Source organism: Vombatus ursinus, unplaced genomic scaffold, assembly GCF_900497805.2.
Source record: "Vombatus ursinus unplaced genomic scaffold, bare-nosed wombat genome assembly UNPS02014785.1, whole genome shotgun sequence".
In the NCBI taxonomy this organism is placed as follows: Eukaryota; Metazoa; Chordata; class Mammalia; order Diprotodontia; family Vombatidae; genus Vombatus; species Vombatus ursinus.
Window position 1 is genome coordinate 1,071,797 of NW_020954563.1, and position 22,966 is coordinate 1,094,762.

Genomic DNA, 22,966 nt, shown 5'->3' on the forward strand with positions numbered 1-22,966 from the left:
ACCTCTGAGTCTCAGCTTCTTCATCTGCAAAACAATCATATATTAAGAGCCAAAAGGAACCTTAGAGTTCAGCAGGTCCAATTCCCTCATTTTTCAGATAAGGCTTAGGGAGGCTGAGGGCCTTACCCCAGGTCATCCAATGGAATCATCAGAATGGGAACCGAAGTCCTCTGACTTTAATTCCCTTACCTCACACAGTGTCATGAGAATAATGATGTTAGAATTACAAGGGAATTTAGTGATAATGTAGTCCAATATCCTCCTTTTACAATGAGGGAAAGTAAATTCTAGAGGCCTTGACTTATCTAAGACCAAATGAGAAAACACATAAGTCCCTGCATGGCAAAGTGCTAGCAATCTCAATAATGTGTACTTCCATTCTCTTGATATTTAGTAAAGCAGAGGTGTCAAACATATAACCTACATCCCAGTAACACCCAAACCAAATTAAAATGTAACTGGGAAATTTTTAACAAAATAAATAAAAATACAATAAAACACAGATAATGGTAATATGTGGTTGTCTAAGTCAATATGCACCTTCAGGATCCTTATGGATGGGTTTAGTGGCCCCTGTCTCCATTTAGGTTTGACACCATTGTAGCAGAGGATACTCTCAAGTTCAGTTTTGATAACCAGCTTAATTCCAAAAGATAGCACCCCCATATGATGACACAATGGACTCAATGCACATAGTCTAGTGTCCCATAATTTGAGAATTGATCCACTCTAAAACCCCTTTGTTCTGGAAACAAATTTTCTATTAAAATAGCACTAGATTTCTGCATTAACCCAATGTTGAGTCACCTTGAGCTTGAACTCAGTTTAAACCCCCAATTTAAACCCTCATCACTAACTGATTAAGATGGCAGTAATAGTTACCAACTCATAAAGAATGAAAAGAATTAAAAGGCAGTGAATCTGCAACTTACCAGAGCATCAATGAGCACCTCAGCTCCCTCTTCACTCTCATGGAGTGTATCAATATCTGTTAATTCCTGCAGCAAATCAACCACAGCTATAGACACATGTGAAAAATGTTAAGGGCATTAACTACATATGGAAATCCTACAGACATTTTATTTTCAAAAATTTGGTTCCCTCCTGTATCCTAGCTAATCACTTCATCACCATCTTTAACGGTGCTCTGCCCACAGTGGGTGTTCAACAAATGTTAAATGACAGACTCATTTTCTTTCTTTACACCACCTTCCTATGTAACTTATTCCATATGTTCACTGCACCTTCATAAATTTCATAACTTCAAATAAATCAGTCAGAAGTCTCTTTTCAGAGTGATCTGAGAAATAGGCCAACACCCTTAACCTTAGCCCATAATTTAAATTCTTGAAATTCAGTATAATCTTAACTACTCTGTACAGTTCGCCTTCAAAGGCAGTAATGATTTCTGTGATGTGACGCCTGGTGCTTCACAAAGCATTTCACTGAAGTCAGCATAAGATAGAATGGATTTAAGTTAGGCTAGGATAGGGAAAAAATCATTGGAACCCTCCTCTCCACCCTACCAGAACTGACCATACCAACCTTCGCTCCTTACCCATCCCCCTCCAACATACCACTTTGAATTAAAGAGAACTGGACTAATAGGGAGGAGTGGGGAAAAGTAGGGAAGAAAGAGGAAGAAAGAAAAAATACCAATCTAAACTTTCTCACAAACTGAGATATACAGCTAAAGCCATCAAAGTAGAAAAAGCACTACTCCCCTCTTGTCCAAACTCAAATCAACAAATTTTTACTGAACACATATCATATGCAAGGAATTATAGTACTATGTGTAGAAAAAAAAAAGGAGAGGGAGCCTCAAGAAGTTTATAATTTAGATGGGGACATGACAACTAATCAAACAAGCAAGCATGTATTTATAGGTAGCATGGCAGGTAGAATGTTGGATTCAGAGTCAGGAAGATTTGAGTTCAAATTTGACTCTGACAATTCCTGGTTATGTGACCCCTAGACAAGCCTCTTGACCTTTCTCAGCCTCAGTTTTTTTGACTGTAAAATAGGGATAATAGCATCTTCCTCCCAGGGTTGTTGTTAGGATTAAATGAGATAACATGTAAAGTTCATTGCAAACCTTAAAAAAGTACTATATAAATGCTAGTTGTAAGTATCTACTCTCTGTGCCAGGCACTGGGACCAGGAATACAAAGGAAAAAGCAACAATGTCATTGACCTCAAAGAGCTAATTTTCAAAATGGAGAAACAACATGTACATAAATAGGTAAATACAAGGTAACATGAGAGAGGAAGACACTAGTAGCCAAGGGACTAGGTAAGGCCACTTGTACAGGGTAACATTTGAGCTGAGTCTTAATGAAACCCAGGGATTCTAAGAGGGAGAGATGAGGAGAGAGAGCCCTCAGAGTATGGAGTACAGTCAGGAAGTTTGGAAGAGGGGTAGATTTGGGGAAAGGTAATAAGTTATTTTTTTAGGCATGCTGAGTTTAAGATGCCTATGGGACCATCTAATTCGAAATGTCGAAAAGACAACTGGTAACATGGAACTGAAATTCAGCCAAGATACTAGGGATAAATATACAGATCTGGGGGTCATTTGCACAGAGATGATAACTGAATCCTGGGTAGCAGATGAGATCAACAAGAGATAATGGAGAGGAAGGAAGAGGGTGCAGGATAATGAGAAACAACCACAGTTAGGAGGTATGACATGGATGAAGATGCAGCAAAAGAGTCTGAGAGAGAAAACCCTAATAATTAACAGAATTAAGGGAAAGCAGTGTCATGAAAACCCAGAGAAGAAAGTATCCCAAAACTGATCAAGAGTATCCAATGAAGCAGAGGACAAAAAGGATGAGGATCAAGAAAAGATCAACAATTTTGCAATTAGGAGATCATGAGATCATACATCTTTTGAGCCAGAAAGGACCACTGAGTCCAACCCCTTCATTTTACAGATGGAGAAACTCAAGGATGTTAAGTGACTTGTCCTGGGTCACATAGCTAATGTCTAAGGAAGGATCTGAACCCAGGTCTTCCTAATTCCAAGTCCAGTTCCCTAAGCTGAAGCACATTCAAAGGAGGACATCCAGCATAGTGAGTGGTTCTGGAACTACCCCATTACAAGGAACAGCTGAAGGAAAGTAGGTGTATAGAGCCTGGGGAAGTTTTTCTTTCTTTCCAGTTTGTGACTGGACCTGTAATTTCATCAGTATAGGGAGCTCCCAGTGAGAAACATCCTTTAATACACACAAATCAGCACTACTCTGAAACTTAATAGTCTGAGAGAGTTACCTGATGCACTGAAAGGTTGACCAACTCACTCAGCATCACACAGTTGTTTAGTCAGAGATAAAACCCAAATCCAAGTCTTTCTGATTCTTAATTCATTATGCTTCTACCCCTTGTAGAAGACTTAAAGGGGAGATTCAAGTAATAACAGGGCTCTTTTGTGAAGGAGATATTAAACTTATTCTGCCTGGCCCAAAAGGATCGAATTAGGAACAGCAGGTAGAAGTCACAAAGAGGCAAATTTAGGTTTTAAATAAAGTAAAATTTGCTAACAAGCTGGAAAGCTAAATTTGGATCAAGTCATAGAGGACCATGAATGAAAGGCTAAAGAGACTTACCTTTATGTTGTAAGTAATGGGGAGTTACTGAATGTTTCTGACTAAGAAGAAACAAAATGAAATTACAATTTTATAAAGATTAATCTAAGAGTGGCATAGGTGATGAAATGAATGGAAAAGAGAACAAAGGCAGAAAGGCTAATTAAAAGACTAACATCTCTGGGCATGAAGTGAACTAAGGTCAAAATAGAAAAGAAAATAGAAGAGAGAGAAGTCACAGATAATATGAAGGTAAAATCAAGAGGTGACTAATGAAGTTCCAGGTGTTCACAAATGACTTACACTAAAATACACACATAAATATATTTCAATACGGTTTTCTTTCTGGATCTACGAATGACCAGCTGTCCAAAGTGGGTAAGTTCTTAGATTGTGTTCCTTTGTTTCTGTTTCTCAGGAAAAGATGGGTCAATGATATTTCCCTAAAACACAGGGAAATTCAGACTACTTAATGAATGCAAAGAGCTTGAAGCTCTTAGTATAAAATCTCTTTCAAGTTTGTGGTACTTATCAGAAAAGTAATCAAAAGGCTGCTAACACAGAGGATAATCAGTCATACCTGACATGTTGTAAACCACAATACATAAGTTACTTGAGTCACTTACAAATGGGTCACATAACCCTGAAAGTAAGGGCAACTCCTGAATAAAAAGTGAGTATGTGTACTTCTTCCTCTCTAAGATTCAAATTATTGATAGAAAGGGGGAGTATTGGGAAGGCTTAAATTAGACCAGATCCAGACAAATAGTAGCTATATACCCTACTATGACTGTGAACTGACACTTATTTCCAATATAAATTATCAGACTTCCAAGGGGAAAACTGAGAATTATTGTTTCCCTTCACCCCACCTAAGTCTGTGGCACTCCCACAAACTACTGTCTCATACACACACACACAAACACACACACACACACACACACGGATGGATGGATGTACACACACATATCTGTATGTGTGTGCATATGCTTTACTATACATAAATGTACTGGTTTAATTTTTCCATGTCTATTATATTTTTTTTTTTGCTTGTCCATATTTGACTGTCAGCCATGGAGCTTCACTACTGCTAAAAAAGATGGATTTTGGCATCTAAGAACATCCTAAGATGATGACAAGTACTGCAAAATTTAATAAATGCAATCTAGCCCACTGTCCTCTTATTTATTTGGGGGTCTAGATCACTGTTCATCTGCTGTGTGTGTTCAAGATACATGTACTCAAAAGACCAGCATTCAAATGTATAACAGAGCTGGTACCCCAAGTGTTCTGCAACCACCAAACTTCTCCTGTGTCAGTCGTTACACTAAACTCTTTACACAGATTACAGAGAGCGTTTAGAAGGTTCTGCAATACTTCAGGCCTTGACGAAATTGAGCAAAATATCATCTATACACAGTTACCCAGAATGAAGGAAGAAAGCAGGCAGGATTGCATTTGAGACACAATGCAGCTTTTAACTACCCAAGCTTCTCAATGAAACAAAGATCCATATACTGAACAATAACATTTTTTTTGTTTTTGTTTTTGTTTTTTTGCTTAGGTAATCAAGGTTAAGTGACTTGCCCTGGGTCACACAGCTATTAAGTGTCAAGTGTCTCAGGATGGATTTGAACCCAGGTCCTCCTGACTCCAAGGCCAGAGCTCTATCCACTGCACCACTTAGCTGCCCCTAACAACATTCTTCTAATGATGCTATCATCATACATCATAGTTGATGTATCAATCAACAAGTATTTATTCAGTGCTAGGCACTAGTTGTTGAGGATAGAATACAAAGAAAGAACAATCCCTAACTCTCAAAAAACTTATATTCAAACAAGGGAGATACCTGTGTGTATACTGATATAGATATAGATCTATGTACTTACATATACACACAAACTAAATATAGTGAGAATAAAGACAACTAAATACTAGGTAGTTAAATATAATAGATTGGGAGAAAGGGCACTAGCAGTTTGCAGGATGTGGAGGGTTATCAGGAAAAGCATTGGTTAGAAGCAGCCCTTGAGCTACGTAAGAAGGAAAAGATGCATTCCTTTTATGAGATGGAGGTAAGGAGTGAGTGTATTCAAGGTATAGGAGATAGCCAGAGAAAAGGCAATGAGATGAGAGGTGGTGAGTCATATTTTAGAAGGGGAAAGTGGGAATAATGTAAAATAAGGCAGAAGAAGGGAATAATGAACTCTGTGTCGGGCATATTAAGTTTAAGAAATTTCCAGGATATCCAGTCTGAAATGTCCACTAGGTAACTAGTAATATGAGACTAAAACTAAGGGGAGAGTGGGGTTAGTTCTATAGACCTGGAAGTCTATTCATGAAGGTGATAATTAAAACCAAGGAAGGTTATACAGTCACTGACAGTGTAGAGAGAGAAGAGTGCTCAGGCCAGAGCCTTGAGTGACACCTATAATTAATGCTTGTAATATGAATGATTAGCAAATAAAGGAGATGAGAAGAAGCTGTGAGAGTGGCTAATATGACAAAAAAGGAAAATAATAAATGTTGGAGAGGATGTGGGAAAACTGGGACACTAATGCATTACTGGTAGAGTTGTGGACCACTCTGGAGAGCAATTTGGAACGACGCCCAAAGGGGCTATAAAACTGTACATACCCTTTGTTCCAGCAATACCACTGCTAGGTCTATATCCCAAAAAGATCAAAAAGAGGGAAAGGAACCTATATGTACAAAAATATTTATAGCAGCTCTTTTTGTGGTGACTAAGAATTGGAAGTCAAAGAGATGACCATCAATTGTGGAATGGCTAAACAAATTGTGCTATACAATTGTAATGGAATATTATTGTGCTATAAGAAATGACAAAAAGGATGATTTCAGAAAGATCTGTGAAGACTTACAGGAACTGATGGATAGTGAAGGGAATAGAACCAGGAGAACACTGTACACAGTAACAGTAATATTGTATAATGAAGAACTGTGAATGACTTAGCTATTCTCAGCAACACAATGATCCAAGACAATCCCAAAGGACTAATGATGAAGCACACTATCTGCCTTCAGATATCGGCTGAATACAGCCTGAAGCATGCTACTTTTTACTCTTTCATTTTTTTCTTCTATTCAAGTCTAATTTGGAAATGTTTTACATAATTGCACATGTACAAACTATATCTGATTGCTTATCATCTCAGAGAGTGGAGAGGGGAAGGAAAGAGGGATAGAATTTGGAACTCAAAACTTTAAATAAAAATGTTTTTAAAATTTGGGTAAAAAAGGAGCTGTGAGATAGATATGAGGAGAAAAAGGAGAGAGAGTAGTGTCAGAAAAACAAAGACAGGAGAAAGTATCTAGGAGGAAAGGGTGGAAAGTATTATCAAAAGCAGCAAAGATGTCAAGAAGAATGAAGAATGAGAAAAAACTGGTACAACAAAACCAGAATAAAAAAATTTTTAAATACCAAAACCTACTATGTATACGCAAAACAGAGGATTACCTTCAAAAGTATAAAATACCTACACTGATACAACACCAAGTAAAGATCTTAAATAATCTGACTTCTGAAAAAGAAATAAAACCAGCCATAAAGGAACTACCAAAAAAAACTTGTTGTCTTGAAGAATTTACAGGTGAATTTTATCAAACTTTTGCAGAACAATTAATTCATAGACTACACAAATTATTCTCAAGAACTGAGAAATAAAGAATTCTATTAATCCCCTTTTATGAGATAAATATAGTTCTAATACCTAAACCAGGGAATGAAAAGCAAAGAAAGAGAACAATAGATTAATATCATTAACGAACATCAGTTCAAAATTTTCAATATGGCGTATCATGGCAAATAGATACTACAGTAATTTGTAAAGAAAATAATTTGTTATGATCAAGTTTAATTTGTACCAGGCATGGTTCAAAATAAGGAAAACAATCAATATGATAGATCATATTTAGAACAAAACTATCTAAAACCTAGTGATTATCAACAGGTGCAAAAAGAGCCTTTTACAAAGCACAACACTCACTAATGTGTTAAAAAAAAACTCACAAAGTATAGGTATACGGAGATTTTTAAAATATGATAAAAAGTAACTAAAAAAAAAAGCAAGTACTAACTATAAGCAATGGGGAAACATAGAAATTCTCCCAATAAGTACAAGAGTAAAGCAAGGATTCTCATTGTTCCCATTACTATTTGATATAGTTCTAGAAATGCTAGCAATAGCAAAAAGATGAGATGAATAAATGAAAGGCTTATGGGAGACAAAACAATCCCAATCTCCTCATGACACGTTTACTCAGAAAATTCTAAGAAATGAGCAAACAAACTGAAACAATTGTGTCGGCAAAGTGGTAGGCTACAAAATAAACCCACAAAAATCAAGAGCATTTCTATATAATAACAACAAAATCCAAAAAACAATAATAGAAAGGGAAGTCTAGTTCAAAATAATTACAAAATGAATAAAATATTTGGGAGTAAATCTTTCAAAGTACACTCAATACTTGCATAGGTTCAATTACAAAATGTTTCTTAAATAGCTCTCTTAATAATTTAAATAACTGGATAAATATTCAGTGCTTGTGGCTAGGTAATATCAATATAATAAAAATGATAATACTACCCAAATTAATTTATAGATATACTGCTGCTATATAATACAACCAGAGAATACTTTATAGAGCTAAATGAAATAATTACGAAATTTATTTGAAGAAACAAAAGATCCAGAATATCAAGGAAATAATAACAAGGTAGGCAAGAATGGGACTTTTAGACCTCAAAGTATATTAAAAATATCAATCATCAAAGCCATTTGGCATTGGTGAAAAAAATAGAAAATTATATCAATGAAATACACTAGATAAAGAATCAGAAATATCTAAACTCAATAAACCAGTGTTCACTAAACCCAAAAACATAAATTATCTAGGAAAGAACTCCCTATTTGATATCTGCTGTGAAAACTGTTAAGTAATATGGAAAAAATCACGCTTATAACAATAAAGTAGAGTACATTCCATAATAAATTCAAAATATGTGTAATCTGAATATTAAAAAATATACCAAAAAATTAGAAGATAAACAGATCACATATTTTTTACAGCTATAAACAGGAATTAATTCTTAACCAAACATGGGATACAGGCAATCACAAAAGACAAAACATTTCAATTACATGAAAATGAAAAGTTTTTGCACAAAGTTAATGAATCTAGGATAAAAAAGGAAGCAATCCAATGAGGAAAGACACTTAAGAGTCAATAAACATTTATTAAGTATCTACTATGCGTCAGGCAATGGGCTAAGGATACAAAAAGAGGCAAAAGACAGTCTCAGTCATCAAGGAACTCACAATCTAATAGGGAAGACAAGTCAATATATACATAAAAGCTACCTACAGGATAAATAGGAAATACTAAAAGAGGGAAGGCACTAGAATTAAAAGGAGTTAGGAAAGGAAGCTAGCAGGCAAATTTGAAAAAGGAGAATATCCTAGGCATGGGGGACAGCCAGAGAAAACAAGATGGAATGTCTTGTTCATGGAACACCCAGGAGGCCAGTGTCGCTGGGTCAGAGTATATGGCAGGGTGCAAGGTGAAGACTGGAAAGGTAGGAGGGGGCTAGGATATAAAGGACTCTGAATGCCAAACAGGATTGTGTATTTGATCCTGGAGAAGATAGTAAACCACTGGAATTTACTGAGTATGGGAGGGACATGGTCAGACTGTGCATCAAACATTTCTAATAAGGATCTGGTATCCAAGAGATATAGACAGCTAAGAGAAACATATAAGGCCAAAAGTTGTTTCTCCAACAGAGGAGTAGTCAAAGAACATGAACAAACAGGTCTCAAAAGATGAATTGCAAGATATTAACAACTATAAGAAAAAATGTTCAAAATCACTAATAACAAGAAGAACACAAATCAAAACAATGCTGAGACTTCATTTTACACTCAACAAATTTATCAATATCAGAAAAGGCAGGCACACAAATACATTGATGGATGAGCTGTAAATCTGTATTCTGGAAAGCAATGTGGAACTACTTAAATAAAATTATTAAAATGTCTATACCCTTTGAGCAAAAGATTTTACTGCTACACAAAGACCTAGGCAGCTAAGTCATACAATGGATAGAGTGATGGGTCTGAGGTCAGGAAGATCTGGGTTCAAATCTGACCTCAAACTAGTATGTGGCCCTAGGCAAGTCACTCAACCTCTGCTTACCTCAGTTTCCTCAACTATACAATAGAAGTAATAACAGCACTTCCCTCTCACGGCTGCTGTGAGGATCAAAAGAGATAACATTTGTAAAGTACTTAGCACGTTGTCTGGCACATAATAGGTACTATATAAATACTAGCTACTATTATTATACACCCCAAGAATGTCACTGATAAAAAGAAAGGTTCCATATATACCAAAACATTTATAGCAGCCTTTTTTGTGGTAGTAAAGAACTGGAAACACAACAGACATCCATCAATTGAGGAATGGTTAAACAAACTGCAGTGCATGAATGTAATGGAATGCTCTGTGCTATAAGAAGCTATGAGTATGATGAATATAAAGAAGCATGGAAAGACTTACATGAACTGATACAAAGTGAAGTAGGCAGAGCCAGGAAAACAACAAAGTCAGTGACTACAAAAAAATATAAATTTAAAGAACCACCACAAAACAATCAAAACTGAATGTTGCAAAATTATAAAGAACAAATGTGACCCCAAAGAAGAAGTATGAGAAAACGTCTTTCTCATGGCTCCTTTACTGAGGACCAGGCCTTTGAGTGTGGAACACTGCATGTAAAATCAGATTTTCTCAATGTGTTAATCACTTTTGCTCTATTTCTTTTCTCTTCTTCTAAATGAAGGCTTTATTGGAGGGGAGATGGTTATAGGGAGAAATGTAAAAAAAAATCAATAAAAATGTATTTTTTTAAAGGAACTATTGGTAACTTTGGGGGGGACAGTTTCAATACACTGATGAGGTTAAAGAAAGGAAGCAAGCAGGAAGGAAGGGAGGGAGGGAAGGAAGAAGGAAAGGAGGAAGAAAGAAGAGAAGGAGGAAAAGGGGGTAGGGAGTAAGGAAGGAAAGAGGAAGGAAAACAGGACAGATGAAAGGAAAGAAAGGACTGGTGGAGAAAGGAAAGGAGAGAGGAAGGGAGTAAATGAGGAAAGAAAAGAAAGAAGGAGAATTTATTAAGCCCCTACAATGTTTCAAGCATTGTGCTAACCACATCCCCAATTTACAGTTGAGAGAACTAAAGCAGACAGAGGTTAAGTCACTTGCCCAAGATCACACAGTTATTAAGTGTACGAAGCTAGATCTGAACTCAACTGTTCCTGACTCCAGGCCCAATAGTCTATCCACTAGGCCACATAGCATCTAGTCTATTGAAGTTTTGTTTGTTTGTTTGTTTGTTTTTGTAGGAGAAGATTGGGAATGTTGGAGTCCTAGAAAACTAAATTCTCTGAAGAATTAATTTAAGGTTAATCCAAAGAACAGTGAGAAGCATTGGCACATGAGCAAAAGGCACAGGAGAAACACGAGCAGATTGCAATGTATTACTAAGGAAGAACTGTGCATTAGAAGTAGTATAAAAGTTATCAAAGAAATGTATGACTGGGGGATAAAGGTATGCTGGTCATGGAGAAAAAAGCAAACAGCCAACAGACAACTTAATGTGTTCAATGTTAGCCATCTCATGTCAAGAGATCTGGAGCTCAGCAAGTTAACTGGACCCCTGTAATGGATTTACCTGTGAACAACCAAAAGACAAGAAATGCAAAGACAGGTCACAGATCCCTCAGGGCATCAAAGTAAGTCAATGCCTGCCTATATCTAAATGGAAGGTTCAGCTTTATCATAATGCTCAACACACAGCGGGTACTATAATATCATTATCCTCTTTGCATGCAATGTTATAAAACACCATCCATCATCAGATACTTAATAATTGCTAATTGATGTCTAGATTAATTGCAGGTCTTTCCATTCTGAAACTTTTTCTTCATAAATAGTTAAGAATTAAAAATGTCTGCCACTTTGTTCATTTTTCTCTAAAGTCTCAGAATTCTAAAATCTAAGTTAGAAAACTACTCTAAATTCCTTCATTCTAGGTCACAAGTTGGAAGATACAATTTCACATTTCAGTCTCATCACCAATATACAAATTAATGTCTATTAATTCAACATACCCTTATTATCTTTTTTAAGGAAACTATGCCTTTCTCTCATTGGTGCTACACAATGATAGGAAACATGTCACAGACATTTGAAAAAACTACCCCACACAACAATCACCCTTTGGCAATCATCATCATCATCACCATCACCATCATCATCACCATCACCATCATCATCATCGTACAGGGTCAAGAGTGAATTTGTGAATTTTTCTAAAAAACATCTTGCCCTAGAATGCTCCAGTGGCTATCTCCCTATCCAATTTCTGGACCTCAAGTAAGAAGTCAACCAAGATATTGGCTACCCACTGTGCCTGGGAGATTTCTAATCAATCCCTCCACTAACTAATCTCATATAAATTCCCCAAGCTCCCCAAATAGAACTTCAAAAAGGCAGCAATTAGTAATTGCAATCACCAATTCATAGATAATCTAATCTGACCAAGAGCAAAGGTCACTTGAAGATGACCAAGAAAGAAAGTGAAAAATCAGACAAAAGGTTGAAAAGCTCTCAAACATGAGAATGTTCAGTATAGCCCCTGACCACCGAGCATTTCTCCATAAGCAGATGTAGGCAAAGGCAATAGGCTTTGCCACTGTACTTACAATTTCATCTCAGAAAAAGGCTCTCCCAGCCATAGATAATATGAAAACCAAGAGTCTGTTTCCCAGCAAATTACTAAAATACAGCTTTGGGTGGTCTATTTTGCCATGTCAGGGAAAAAAGGCTATCCCCCTCACTCCTCCTCTAACTATCTACCACTAGGACAATAAGCTACTATAAAAATAAGTGAAAGAAAAAAAAGACAAGCTATACCTGAGTATCCTATACAATGTCTCTTAGAAGCAACAGAGATTTTTTTTCCAGTTTTTGTCTAGGTGCTTGTCTCTCTGATATCATTTAGAGCCTCTGTACAAAAACTGAATATTAATCTCACCAAACACCAATGCAAAATGTCCACAAGGAACAAAGTTTCTTTAAAAAAAAAAAAACAGAAAAAAGAAAAGATGAAATAAACAGGTAACTTATACAAAGTCATAATGAAAAAGTTTCCTTGAAGAAAATGAACCCCCATGTATACAAAGGTGATACAATTGATCTAATGCCAGAAATTTTCTGTTTGCAATTTCCTTTGAAAATGGTACGGTTTAGGGTACCTAGCAGGTACTCAACAAATACAGACAGCATGCTTCCTTTTAGAGAGTAAAGATGGTCTCCCTAGCAATTGAGAACTGCCTATGTCACATAACCATCCAGCCTAGACCTGGAATCTATTTTTGTCCCTGTTGGAAGCACTTCCTAGTTTAACTAAACTAGAGGAAAAAATTCAGAGCAATAGTAACGTGTCCCTAGAAGATGTGTCCCCATTGAGCCTAAATAATAGCCTTAACTTTCAAAGACATGAAAGTCATGTGAAATTCACAAACAGGTTAAAAAAAAAAAGGAACTGAAGAGACAATTAAGTGCCTATATAAAAGACAGTAAGTATATACCAAGATGTGTTTTCTTGCACTAACATTCTGCAGTTTCCTACTGACACTTGCCTTTCATCATAGCATGTTTAATTGGCTAATGAGTTGCTCAAGTAAAATGAGCTACTTATCAATGCACTGTGCAACAGCTGTTTAAAGACTGAAGAGTAAAGAGTGAAAGTACATTTTATTCCAATGCAATGTTGATACAGGAAACACTAAACTGGGAAAGAGCAACTAGGTCTACAAATGCTCATGATAAGCCTTGTTAGAAGGGTGCGTGCTGTAGGAAATGACTGGAGTAATAACCCACTTCCTGCCAGCCCAATTAAGGGAGGGCCCCATAGACAAGATTACCATCCCCAACCCCTGAATAGCCACACATAAGCTTTCCTGTGAAAGGTAGTTTATCATTCTCAGATTTAAGAAAAATACATTTAGTTTGCTTGATACTCACTAGTCTAGGAGAGAAGGCCCAAATTTACAAAGTATTCTAACAGTTGTTTAAAAGTACTTCATTACAAATCATAATTGTATAGCTTTGCCAATTCTTACTTTGTTTTTTTTTTTTGTTTTTTTTTTCTCTCTCTATTCTGGTATATTTATATATCAGATTATTATACATTCCCATTTTACATATGAGGAAACTGAGACTCTGGGAGGTTAAACAACAGGCCCAGGTGACACACTAGAATGACAGTATCTCCTCAGAGATACCAGAAGGAACTAAAGATCCCACCTATTCCAAGTCCGGCCTAACAGGACTCCCCTTGACAATATCACCAATAAGAGTTTACTGAACTTTTACTTCAAGACTTCACTGACTCCTTAAGGAAGTTTTTCTTTCTGGAAAAGAGTATGGCAGAAACTTGGCATAGACCAAAATCTCACACCCTATACCAAAATAAAGTCAAAATGGGTACATGATTTAGATATAAAGGCTGATACTATAAGCAAACTGAGACAGCAAGGAATAGTTTACCTGTCAGATCTATGGAGAACAGAAGAATTCATGACCAAACAGGAGAGAACATTACAAAAAGCAAAACAGATAATTTTGATTACATTAAATTGAAAAGTTTTTGCACAAACAAAGCCAATGCAACTAAGATTAGAAGGAAGGTAGAAAACTGGGAAAGAATTTTTACAACCAGTCTCTCTGTTAAGGGCCTCATTTCTAAAATATATAGAGAATTATGTCACATTTATAAGAATACAAGCCATTCCCCAATTGATAAATGGTTGAAGGATATGAACAGGCAGTTCTCAGATGAAGAAATTAAAGCCATCTATAATCATATGAAAAAATGCTCTAAATCACTATTGATTAGAGAAATGCAAATCAAAACAACTCTGAGGTACCACATCACACCCAACAGAATGGCCAACATGACAAAACAAGAAAATGATAAATGTTGGAGAAGATGTGGGAAAATTGGAACACTAACGCATTGTTGGTGGAGTTGTGAAATGATCCAACCATTTTGGAGAGCAATTTGGAACTATGCCCAAGGGCTATAAAAATGCGCATACCCTTTGACCCAGCAATAGCACTTCTAGGGCTATATCCCAGAGAGATCACACAGATGGGAAAAGGACCTACATATACAAAAATATTCATAGCAGCTCTTTCTGTGGTGGCAAAGAATTGGAAATTGAGAGGATGCCCATCAATTGGGGAATGGCTGAGCAAGTTGTGGTACATGAATGTGATGGAATGCTATTGTGCTATAAGACATGATGAACAGGCTGACTTCAGAAAAACCTGGAAAGACTTGTATGGTCTGATGCTGAGTGAAGTGAGCAGAACCAAGAGAATGTTGTACACAATAACAGCCACATTGTGTGATGACTGATATTAATAAACTTAACCCTTCCGGGCAATACAAGAAGCTAAGACATCTCCAGAGGCCTCGTGATGGAAAATGCTATCTACACCCAAACAAAGAACTATGGAAGCCGAATTGTTATTTTTTTTCTCTTCTGTTGAGTTTTGTTTCCTCTTTCTGATGGTTCCTCCTATTGGTTTTAATTTCTACTTACAACATCATTAATGTGAAAATATGTTTAATATGAATGTAAATTTATAGCCTATATCAGATTGTGCACCATCTTGGGCAGGGTGGTGGGGAGGAAGGGAGAGAAAAATTTTAAACTCAAAAGCATATGGAAGTGATTATTGATAAATCAAAAAAAATTAATAAAAAAAATTTTTTTAATTAAAAAAAATAGGATGTTTTTCCTTACCTGAAGCCAATTCAGAGAATACAGCTCTTTTCTACAACAAATACAAAGTAAGAGTAGGAGTCAAGATTTCTGATTCCAAAACCAGTACTTTTTCTACATCATACTTCCCCACTTAGTAACAAAGTCTAAATAAATAAAAGTGAAAGTCTACTCCCTAATTACCAGAGGCAACAAAGGATTCCCTAAAGAGTAAAAAGGTATCTACTTTGCACTCTGAACCACAAACACAAGAAAGTTCTTCTTTCCAGAATATTTACTATGCAACTTTCAAAAGTACCGGCTGCCTTCAGAGATTAAAATTAAGAAAGGCTTCATGAATTTGAATCACAATGGACTAGAGAAAAACAGGCTGCCTAAACCAAGTTTAAATTACCCAATATTCTTATTAAAGAAACAGGCACCTAGTCAAGGGGGATTCAAATCTTGTTATTTTGTATAAAGCAACAGATTGCTTAATGGGACTGAACCATATATAATCAAGAAGAACCTAAGGATAATTTTCCTTGGCTTGTTCATCAACTTTCAGGGAAGCGAATGCCCAGTTCTTTTAAAGAACCAATCTCTGACAAATTCAAAGATGATTAAGTCAAATGCTAGCACTTTTCTTATTCAACATTGGAGGGTTTCATATTTCTAGTTTTGGTTATTCTCAGATTGGCCATCAATAAATAAATGGGAATTTTTGGTGATTTAAGGTACACTGCAGGAAATCACAGACAATACAGAAAAAAAATTTTAGTAAGTCACAAATACATAAACATTGTATGTTATTAATCTATTTTATAATTTACTACCATAAGTATACATACATAATTTATTATATAAAGTTAAAATTTGTTAAACATTTCAGTGAGCTAAAGAACTAAAGTATGCACTCTCTTTTTGTCTATCTACCACATCCAGATTTAGTCCCATGATTTTTCTCTCGTACTGATCTTTGATTTTGTTGTTGAGATGTTTCAACCATGTCCAACTCCCTGAGGGGTTTTCTTGGCAAAGACACTGGAGTGGTTTGCCATTTCCTTCTCCAGTTCATTTTACAGATGAGGAAACTGAGGCAAACAGGGTTAAGTGACTTGCCCAGGGTCACATAGCTAGTAAGTGTTGGATTTGAACACAGATCTTCCTGACTCCAGGGCCAGTAATCCACCCAGCTGCCCCAGTGATCTTTGTATCTTTTGCTTGTTGTAGAAGGACATTTGTGAAGCAGAAGCTATAGCTACACAGGCAACAGCAAAGACTGTAGAGTGTAAGAGATACTAATCTCTCTCTCGTATGCAATGTAGATGAAGTGTGTTTTTTTTTTAATACTCGTTTTGTGTGTTAAATAAATATAATCAGAACTACAAAAAATAAAGGTTTGGGGTCCAGCCTAGAGTTATTCAATGTTTTTCACATTCATGGGGGTTCTGTACCCCTAAGCCCCATGAATGTTGAGAGATGACTGTACTTATAACCCCATCTACCTTCATAATTCAAATTTAACCAGAACCATTCACTAATCACCCCCAGCCCACAATAATCATTCCCTCCACCAAACTCCTGTTATTCTTGTGTATGCCACTTACATAATACTTACCCACATCCTGCCTCATACTGCAATTTAGAATTTACAAAGTGCCTATCTCACAATTACTCTGAAAGGTAGGGAGTATTATTATCCTTGTTTCACAGGTAAAGAAAAAGAAGCTCACAGAAATTAAGAGATATGCCCAAAGTTACAGTGAATAATTGATACACAGTTAATAATTACTTGAACGTGGGTTCTCTTCATGATAATGCAAACTACAGATGTTACACAGACAATTTGATATAACTCCACATTGTAGTCTAAAATATGCAAAGTGAGCACAACACTTCCACATTTTACTTCTGTGTTGTCTGAGCTATTGCTATCTCTTTGTCCCTCATTATACCTCTCTCACTAATTAGGCTCCTTGAGATAGTTCTACTTACATTAAGTCAAAACAACTATTTGTTTAGTATCACCTTATAAGAATATCTTAAAATGCATCTTTGGCTTTATCATTCTGTAAAAGCTCCCCCAAAGGTTCACACAAAGGGAGAGAAGATAAATGCTACATCTTTAGAGAAACTGGCTGTTTTAAATCAGCTATATTTAAAAATGCCAATGGACACACAGCTCTACCTTGTGCTAGGCTCCCACTACATCCAGACAGGATTCACCAAAAATTTGTAAGTACATTTTTCTCCCCATTTCCTATCTCCAGGGTTATTCTTTACAGTCTAAAATCCCACCCTAAAGAAAAACAATGGTTGAGCTCCAGTCTTCCCAGGAGAGGGGCCAGTAACAGAAATACTGACAGGCCCTCAGCAAGTAGCAGTAGCAGCAGCAGCAGCAGCAGCAGCAGTGATGCAGGGCAGCACAATACACTGAAGCAGCGTTTCATGGTTGAAAGGACAAGACACAAGCTGTATTCCTATATTCTCGAGCTCTTAAGGTCACAACTAACCAACCCTCTGATACCAATTAAAATCCCTGCGGTTTATGTTTCCCCTGAAAAGGACAGCACCAAGATGACCTGCGCCTGCTGAGAACATAACTGGCCATGTACAGTCCTGGTTGAAAGACAAGGAGTTAAAAAAATTAAGTCATGACTGCCATGAAATTGTTTATTCATGGTAGGTATTTCAGGCAGTTACAGCTGTACAACAGTAAACTGTTAACAACCATTGCCTAGAAAATCATTTCCATTACAGATCACAGCTAAGACAAGAAAGCAGAGAGTACATGGTGGTTGGAAGATTCGAGTTCTAGCCCATCAAGGTTATGTCAGAGGCAAGTCAAGAGGAATATCCTTTCTAGAAACTGCTTTAAAGAAAAACTATGCTTTGGGATGAGATATATACTAATTGCTGCATCTAATTATAAAGGTTAAGCCAATTAAAAAATCCAACCAAGCTTTAAATGTGATGGAGAGAATAATTAAAAATCAGATTTTTTTTTAAACAAAATACTATTATGGTAGTTAGGAGAAGGTTAGAACACAGGGGGGAAACAGTTCTGCCATCAGAAAGCAAGAGGAAAACAGCAGTCTGTCAAAGTTATTACAGGATAACTTTTTTTTTTTTTTAAAGACCAGAACTTAACAACTTTGAACATCTGTGCCCTTGCCTTTCCTATGTACGCCAAAATAGAATGGCATTTCCTTTATCAGTCTTCTTACCAGCAGGAACCAAGCGGGTGAATCAGCAAAATGTCATTGTCTTCAGAAAGCCACTACCATTATTTGGAGTTCACAAAAGTAGAGAATGAGAACCTTCCGAATCATATTCCTAAGAACTATTTTGGCAAAACTTTCGGTAATACACAGGCCAGCCAAGAAACTACAAGTCTTTTGGGATTCATACTGAATTTTCTAGCCACTGATCCCTTAGAAAGAAGAAATTACAATAAATAAGTTCAGGGGACTAGAAAAGGTACTCACAACAGAAACTTTCATCACCAGACTGTAATGGTTACTCAAAAGATTTAAATACAGATTCTAAACTACGTTTCCTACTCCAGATTGCCTCAAACAATGCATCCATGGCTATAGGTTAATTTGTGGCCATACTACATTAATGCTGATCTCACTGGACATCTATTTCACATTGAAGAATATATACAGAATTTAGAATCAGAAGACCTGGGTTCAACTCCTGGGTTCTGCCATTTACTATATGAAGGGATCTGAGAAAAATCACTTGACCTCTCTTTCTGGGCCTCAGTTTCTGATTTGTAAAATGACTAGAGCAGTGGTGTGAAACTGAAACAGAAATGGAAGCCACTAAACCATACATAAGGATCCCTGTAGGCTGCAAATTGATTTAGAAAACCACATATTAGCATTATCTATGTCCTATTGTATTGTTATTTATTTTGTTAAATGTTTATCAATTACATTTTCATCAGGTTTAGGCTCTACTCCAGACAGCTAAGGGCTGCATGCAGCATGTCTAACACTTTTTGACCACTAAGCCCTCTAAAGTCCCTAACAGTTCAAAATCTATCATACTATGATCCTATAACCTGCAAAATGATCCTTAATGCTATCATATTAAAAGTCTACATGAAGCAGTGGAAATGTCTTAAGATCACTCTCCCAAGAAGCTTATGTTAAGAGTATCTACTAATATATTTCGATGAGAATTATCAATCAGAAAAGAATCTAGTTAGATATGCTCTCATGAGAGAGATTACCAGAAAGATGAACATAACCTGAAGAAGCAGCAGATTCACCCAAGAATATTACTCAAGCAGGCTAACTACTCGTTTCCCACCTCTGGAAATCAGAATTCAGGCGTAAATGAAAAAGAATTCAATTTGGAGAACTTTACCTAATCCTTAAACACATATCCGTATTTTTAAAAACCACCTGAAGGTTTTGTACATTTACAAGTCCCTTCTGCAAAGGCAGATGAAAAACACACAGCAAAATTTCACCGGGCAGGCACCATGAGAGAAAATGCATACAAGGAACCAACACAGCACAGTCAGAGGAGGGCAGCATCCTGGTGGGTAGATGAAGAACTACAAGTCTGTCTTGCTTGTCTCTATTATAAATCCCCAAATCCTAACAATGAAAAATAAAGCTAGTTATCACATGAAAAAAGATATGACGGAAAATCTAAGAACTAATGGGGATAAATAAGAGAATGACTGTTTAAGATTTATTAATAGACTAAAAATGAACAAAGATCGATGTAAATTTCAAGACAGGAGATAATTAGTATGGAAACAGAAAATTAGGTTGTGAAAAATCAGATAAGACATACAGGAAAGGAAGTTAAATACAGCCACCTCAAAAGTAGCCAGTTTCCTACTAACAACAGAAATGTTAGGATATCTGTATTGTCATGCCCAAGAAGCCCGAGAAGAGACTGCACAGCATTGAGCTCCACTAATAAGTGATAGAGGTCAGGCATGGTAGCCACCACGTGCATCTCTTGAATGATGTCATTTAAATCCAGTTCAGATTCCATAAACCTGTGGACGAAAATAAAAATGTATAACATTAGTGTAAAGTCCCTGCAAAAAGCATATCCTATCACCCTTATTATGTAGCAAAAGATATTTTAGTACTAAAGAAGAAATATCTGCACGACCTACAGAGAGAGAGAATCTGTCAAAGTGTCCACAACGGACCAACCAAGAAGTACACTCAAACAAACATCATGCTGTCAAACAATTTCGCTGGAAAATCGATCTCCTCATTACAAACATCAATCCTGGATTCAGATCTCATTACATCGTGCTGCTTGTTCCCACAGTCTGCCTTTCAAAGCATTCTGCAACATCAAATGAACCTCATACAGTCCTGTGAGCTGGCCATCATTATTCCACAAGGCTACAATGCGGTCCATTACTTTGGACGTAAACTACCTGACTTACCCACTAACTTTCTGTTCTTTATCTTACAGTCTTATGGAAGAGCTACATCTGAGGTTATAAAAAACACAGGTAGTCCCACACAGCAATAAAAGTTACATCTGGGTACAGAGATTAAGAATATTTTTCCCTAAATATATGATCCAGTACTAAAAACTTAGAAATTGAACAAACTCCTGGCAAAATAAAAAGTAAATATAAACCAAAAATTACAAATCCACAGCTACCAGTGATTCTTATGTATTTTCAAGTGTGCTCTGCTAGGCAGATAAAGTTTTCTTCCACAAAATCCATTTCTTCGGGATGCTGTCCTTCTGAGAAGACCGTTTCCAAGCATTAGGCATACATCCAACAATGTATGAAGGGCAAAGTGAGAAGGCAATGGCAAAGCATTACAGCTACATATTACAACAGTCAGCCAGGCCATGAAGGAGTCAAAGACTCTGTCCAGTATGACCAAAAATGTGTCAAGTGTCTGTTTCAATGGACTTCCTTCCAAATGCCTGAAAGCACTCTTTTAACCATAGATCCAGCGTCAGCACTGACCAGCAAAGCAACTGCAATGGGCGAGTACTAGTTCCAACCACGGAAACAAAAATCACTGCTAAGGACTTCTGACTGTTTGGAGCTCACTGCATCCAAAACAATCCAACTATAACCCTGAAAAAGACAAGCAATACATAGAAAAAAAAAAAGAACAAAGTTGCCCAAAGTTTAACAGCAAACAGTGTATCCTTCAGAAAGATGGTATTGGGTGGAAAGGGCAGAGAGTGAAAAGTGATGGTTATATGAGGAGAATTGTCAATTGTATTTTAAATGCAGCCAAATGAAAAGAGGCATTTCTGGGTATGCGATCAAAATGACAATTGCATCTACGGAAAAATAAATTTGAATGTTTCCAATCTTGATCGGAGAGGTTCATTCAAATATGCTCAAGCAATTTTCATCTTAATTGCACCTCACCGAGACTACAGAATTACCAAAAACATTGCACCAGTAAGAATTCAAAAGCTCAAGGTTAAAATACAATGTAGCTTCTGAACTGCATTTAACCATCAAAAATATTTTTCACATTTAAATTTGGTCTTCAAATGTTCCAATGTCTAAAATGGAAATACATTGTAAGAATGTAAAGGGGTATGATTTTTTAAAGGTTCTTTGCAATAAAAATAATTTCCCTTAACTGTTGTATACAACAAATGCAGAGCTCCCTTCACATCCCATAAGATGCCAACAGGGGCACTCATTTTCAAAGCAAGACTAGTTCAAGCCAGCTAAAATGCATTAAGTAAAGTGATGAACACATAAGTTGGAGTTTGAAGGCCTCCAGTTTTGTCAGTCAATGGTGATCATACACTAAAGGAGGCCTCTTCTAACTGCCACTTTTCATGTGCGGGCCATTGAAATGTGTTAAATGCAAGACTGAGCAATAACCAGATATTTTGAGGCAATCTGATGCGGCAGGGAGACTCTAGACTGGGAATGAGAAAATCTGGGTTTTGGTTCTGTTTCTACTGTAACTTGTCATTTAACCTCTTAATGCCTAGGTTTCCTTGTCTACATTTTGAACTTTGAAAGAGCCAAAAGCTCACTGATCTTGGTTCTCCCTTCACTGACGACTATCGAAATCCCTCCATATTTCACTAGTTGCTCTCACTGAAAAATCATATACCTGGTGGCTAACCATCAGATGATAAAATTTCTCCACACCTTGCTAGATGGGTCCTCTAACAAGAGATAGTTTATTGGGCCTCTACTTAAAGCCCTTCCAACTTTCCAACAAGCAAATCTAATTAAATGAGGGACAAAATATACCTAGGTTACATCAAAATCCACCTTATTAACAAGCTATGCTATAGTGAACTGCCATTGTAGGAAAAGCAATCTAGAAAACAAACAGCTTTTTCAAATGGCTAGTTGGTGATAGCTAAGCTAATATAAGAGGAAGAGAGACTGACCTAACCTCAAGGGTCTCTCTAACAGCTCCTGCTCTGAATTACTTCATTTTGTCAATGACATCACCACCATTAACAGTTGCGGTTCAGTTGTTTCAGTCGTTTCAGTCACGTCTGACTCTTTGTGACCCG

The 22,966-nt window shown here is 36.6% G+C and overlaps 1 protein-coding gene across 1 annotated transcript in view; it reads right to left on the reverse strand.

Annotated features, from left to right (window-relative positions):
- The window catches only part of CTNNBL1 (catenin beta like 1), a 182,078-nt gene that overhangs the window by 99,409 nt on the left and 59,703 nt on the right, over nucleotides 1-22,966 (reverse strand). The window contains exons 4-5 of the mRNA XM_027867073.1: nucleotides 20,338-20,477; nucleotides 933-1,030 (exon numbers count right to left, since the gene is read on the reverse strand). Of these exons, the coding sequence (XP_027722874.1) occupies nucleotides 933-1,030; nucleotides 20,338-20,477 (238 nt within the window). The remainder of the gene's footprint in view (nucleotides 1-932; nucleotides 1,031-20,337; nucleotides 20,478-22,966) is intronic.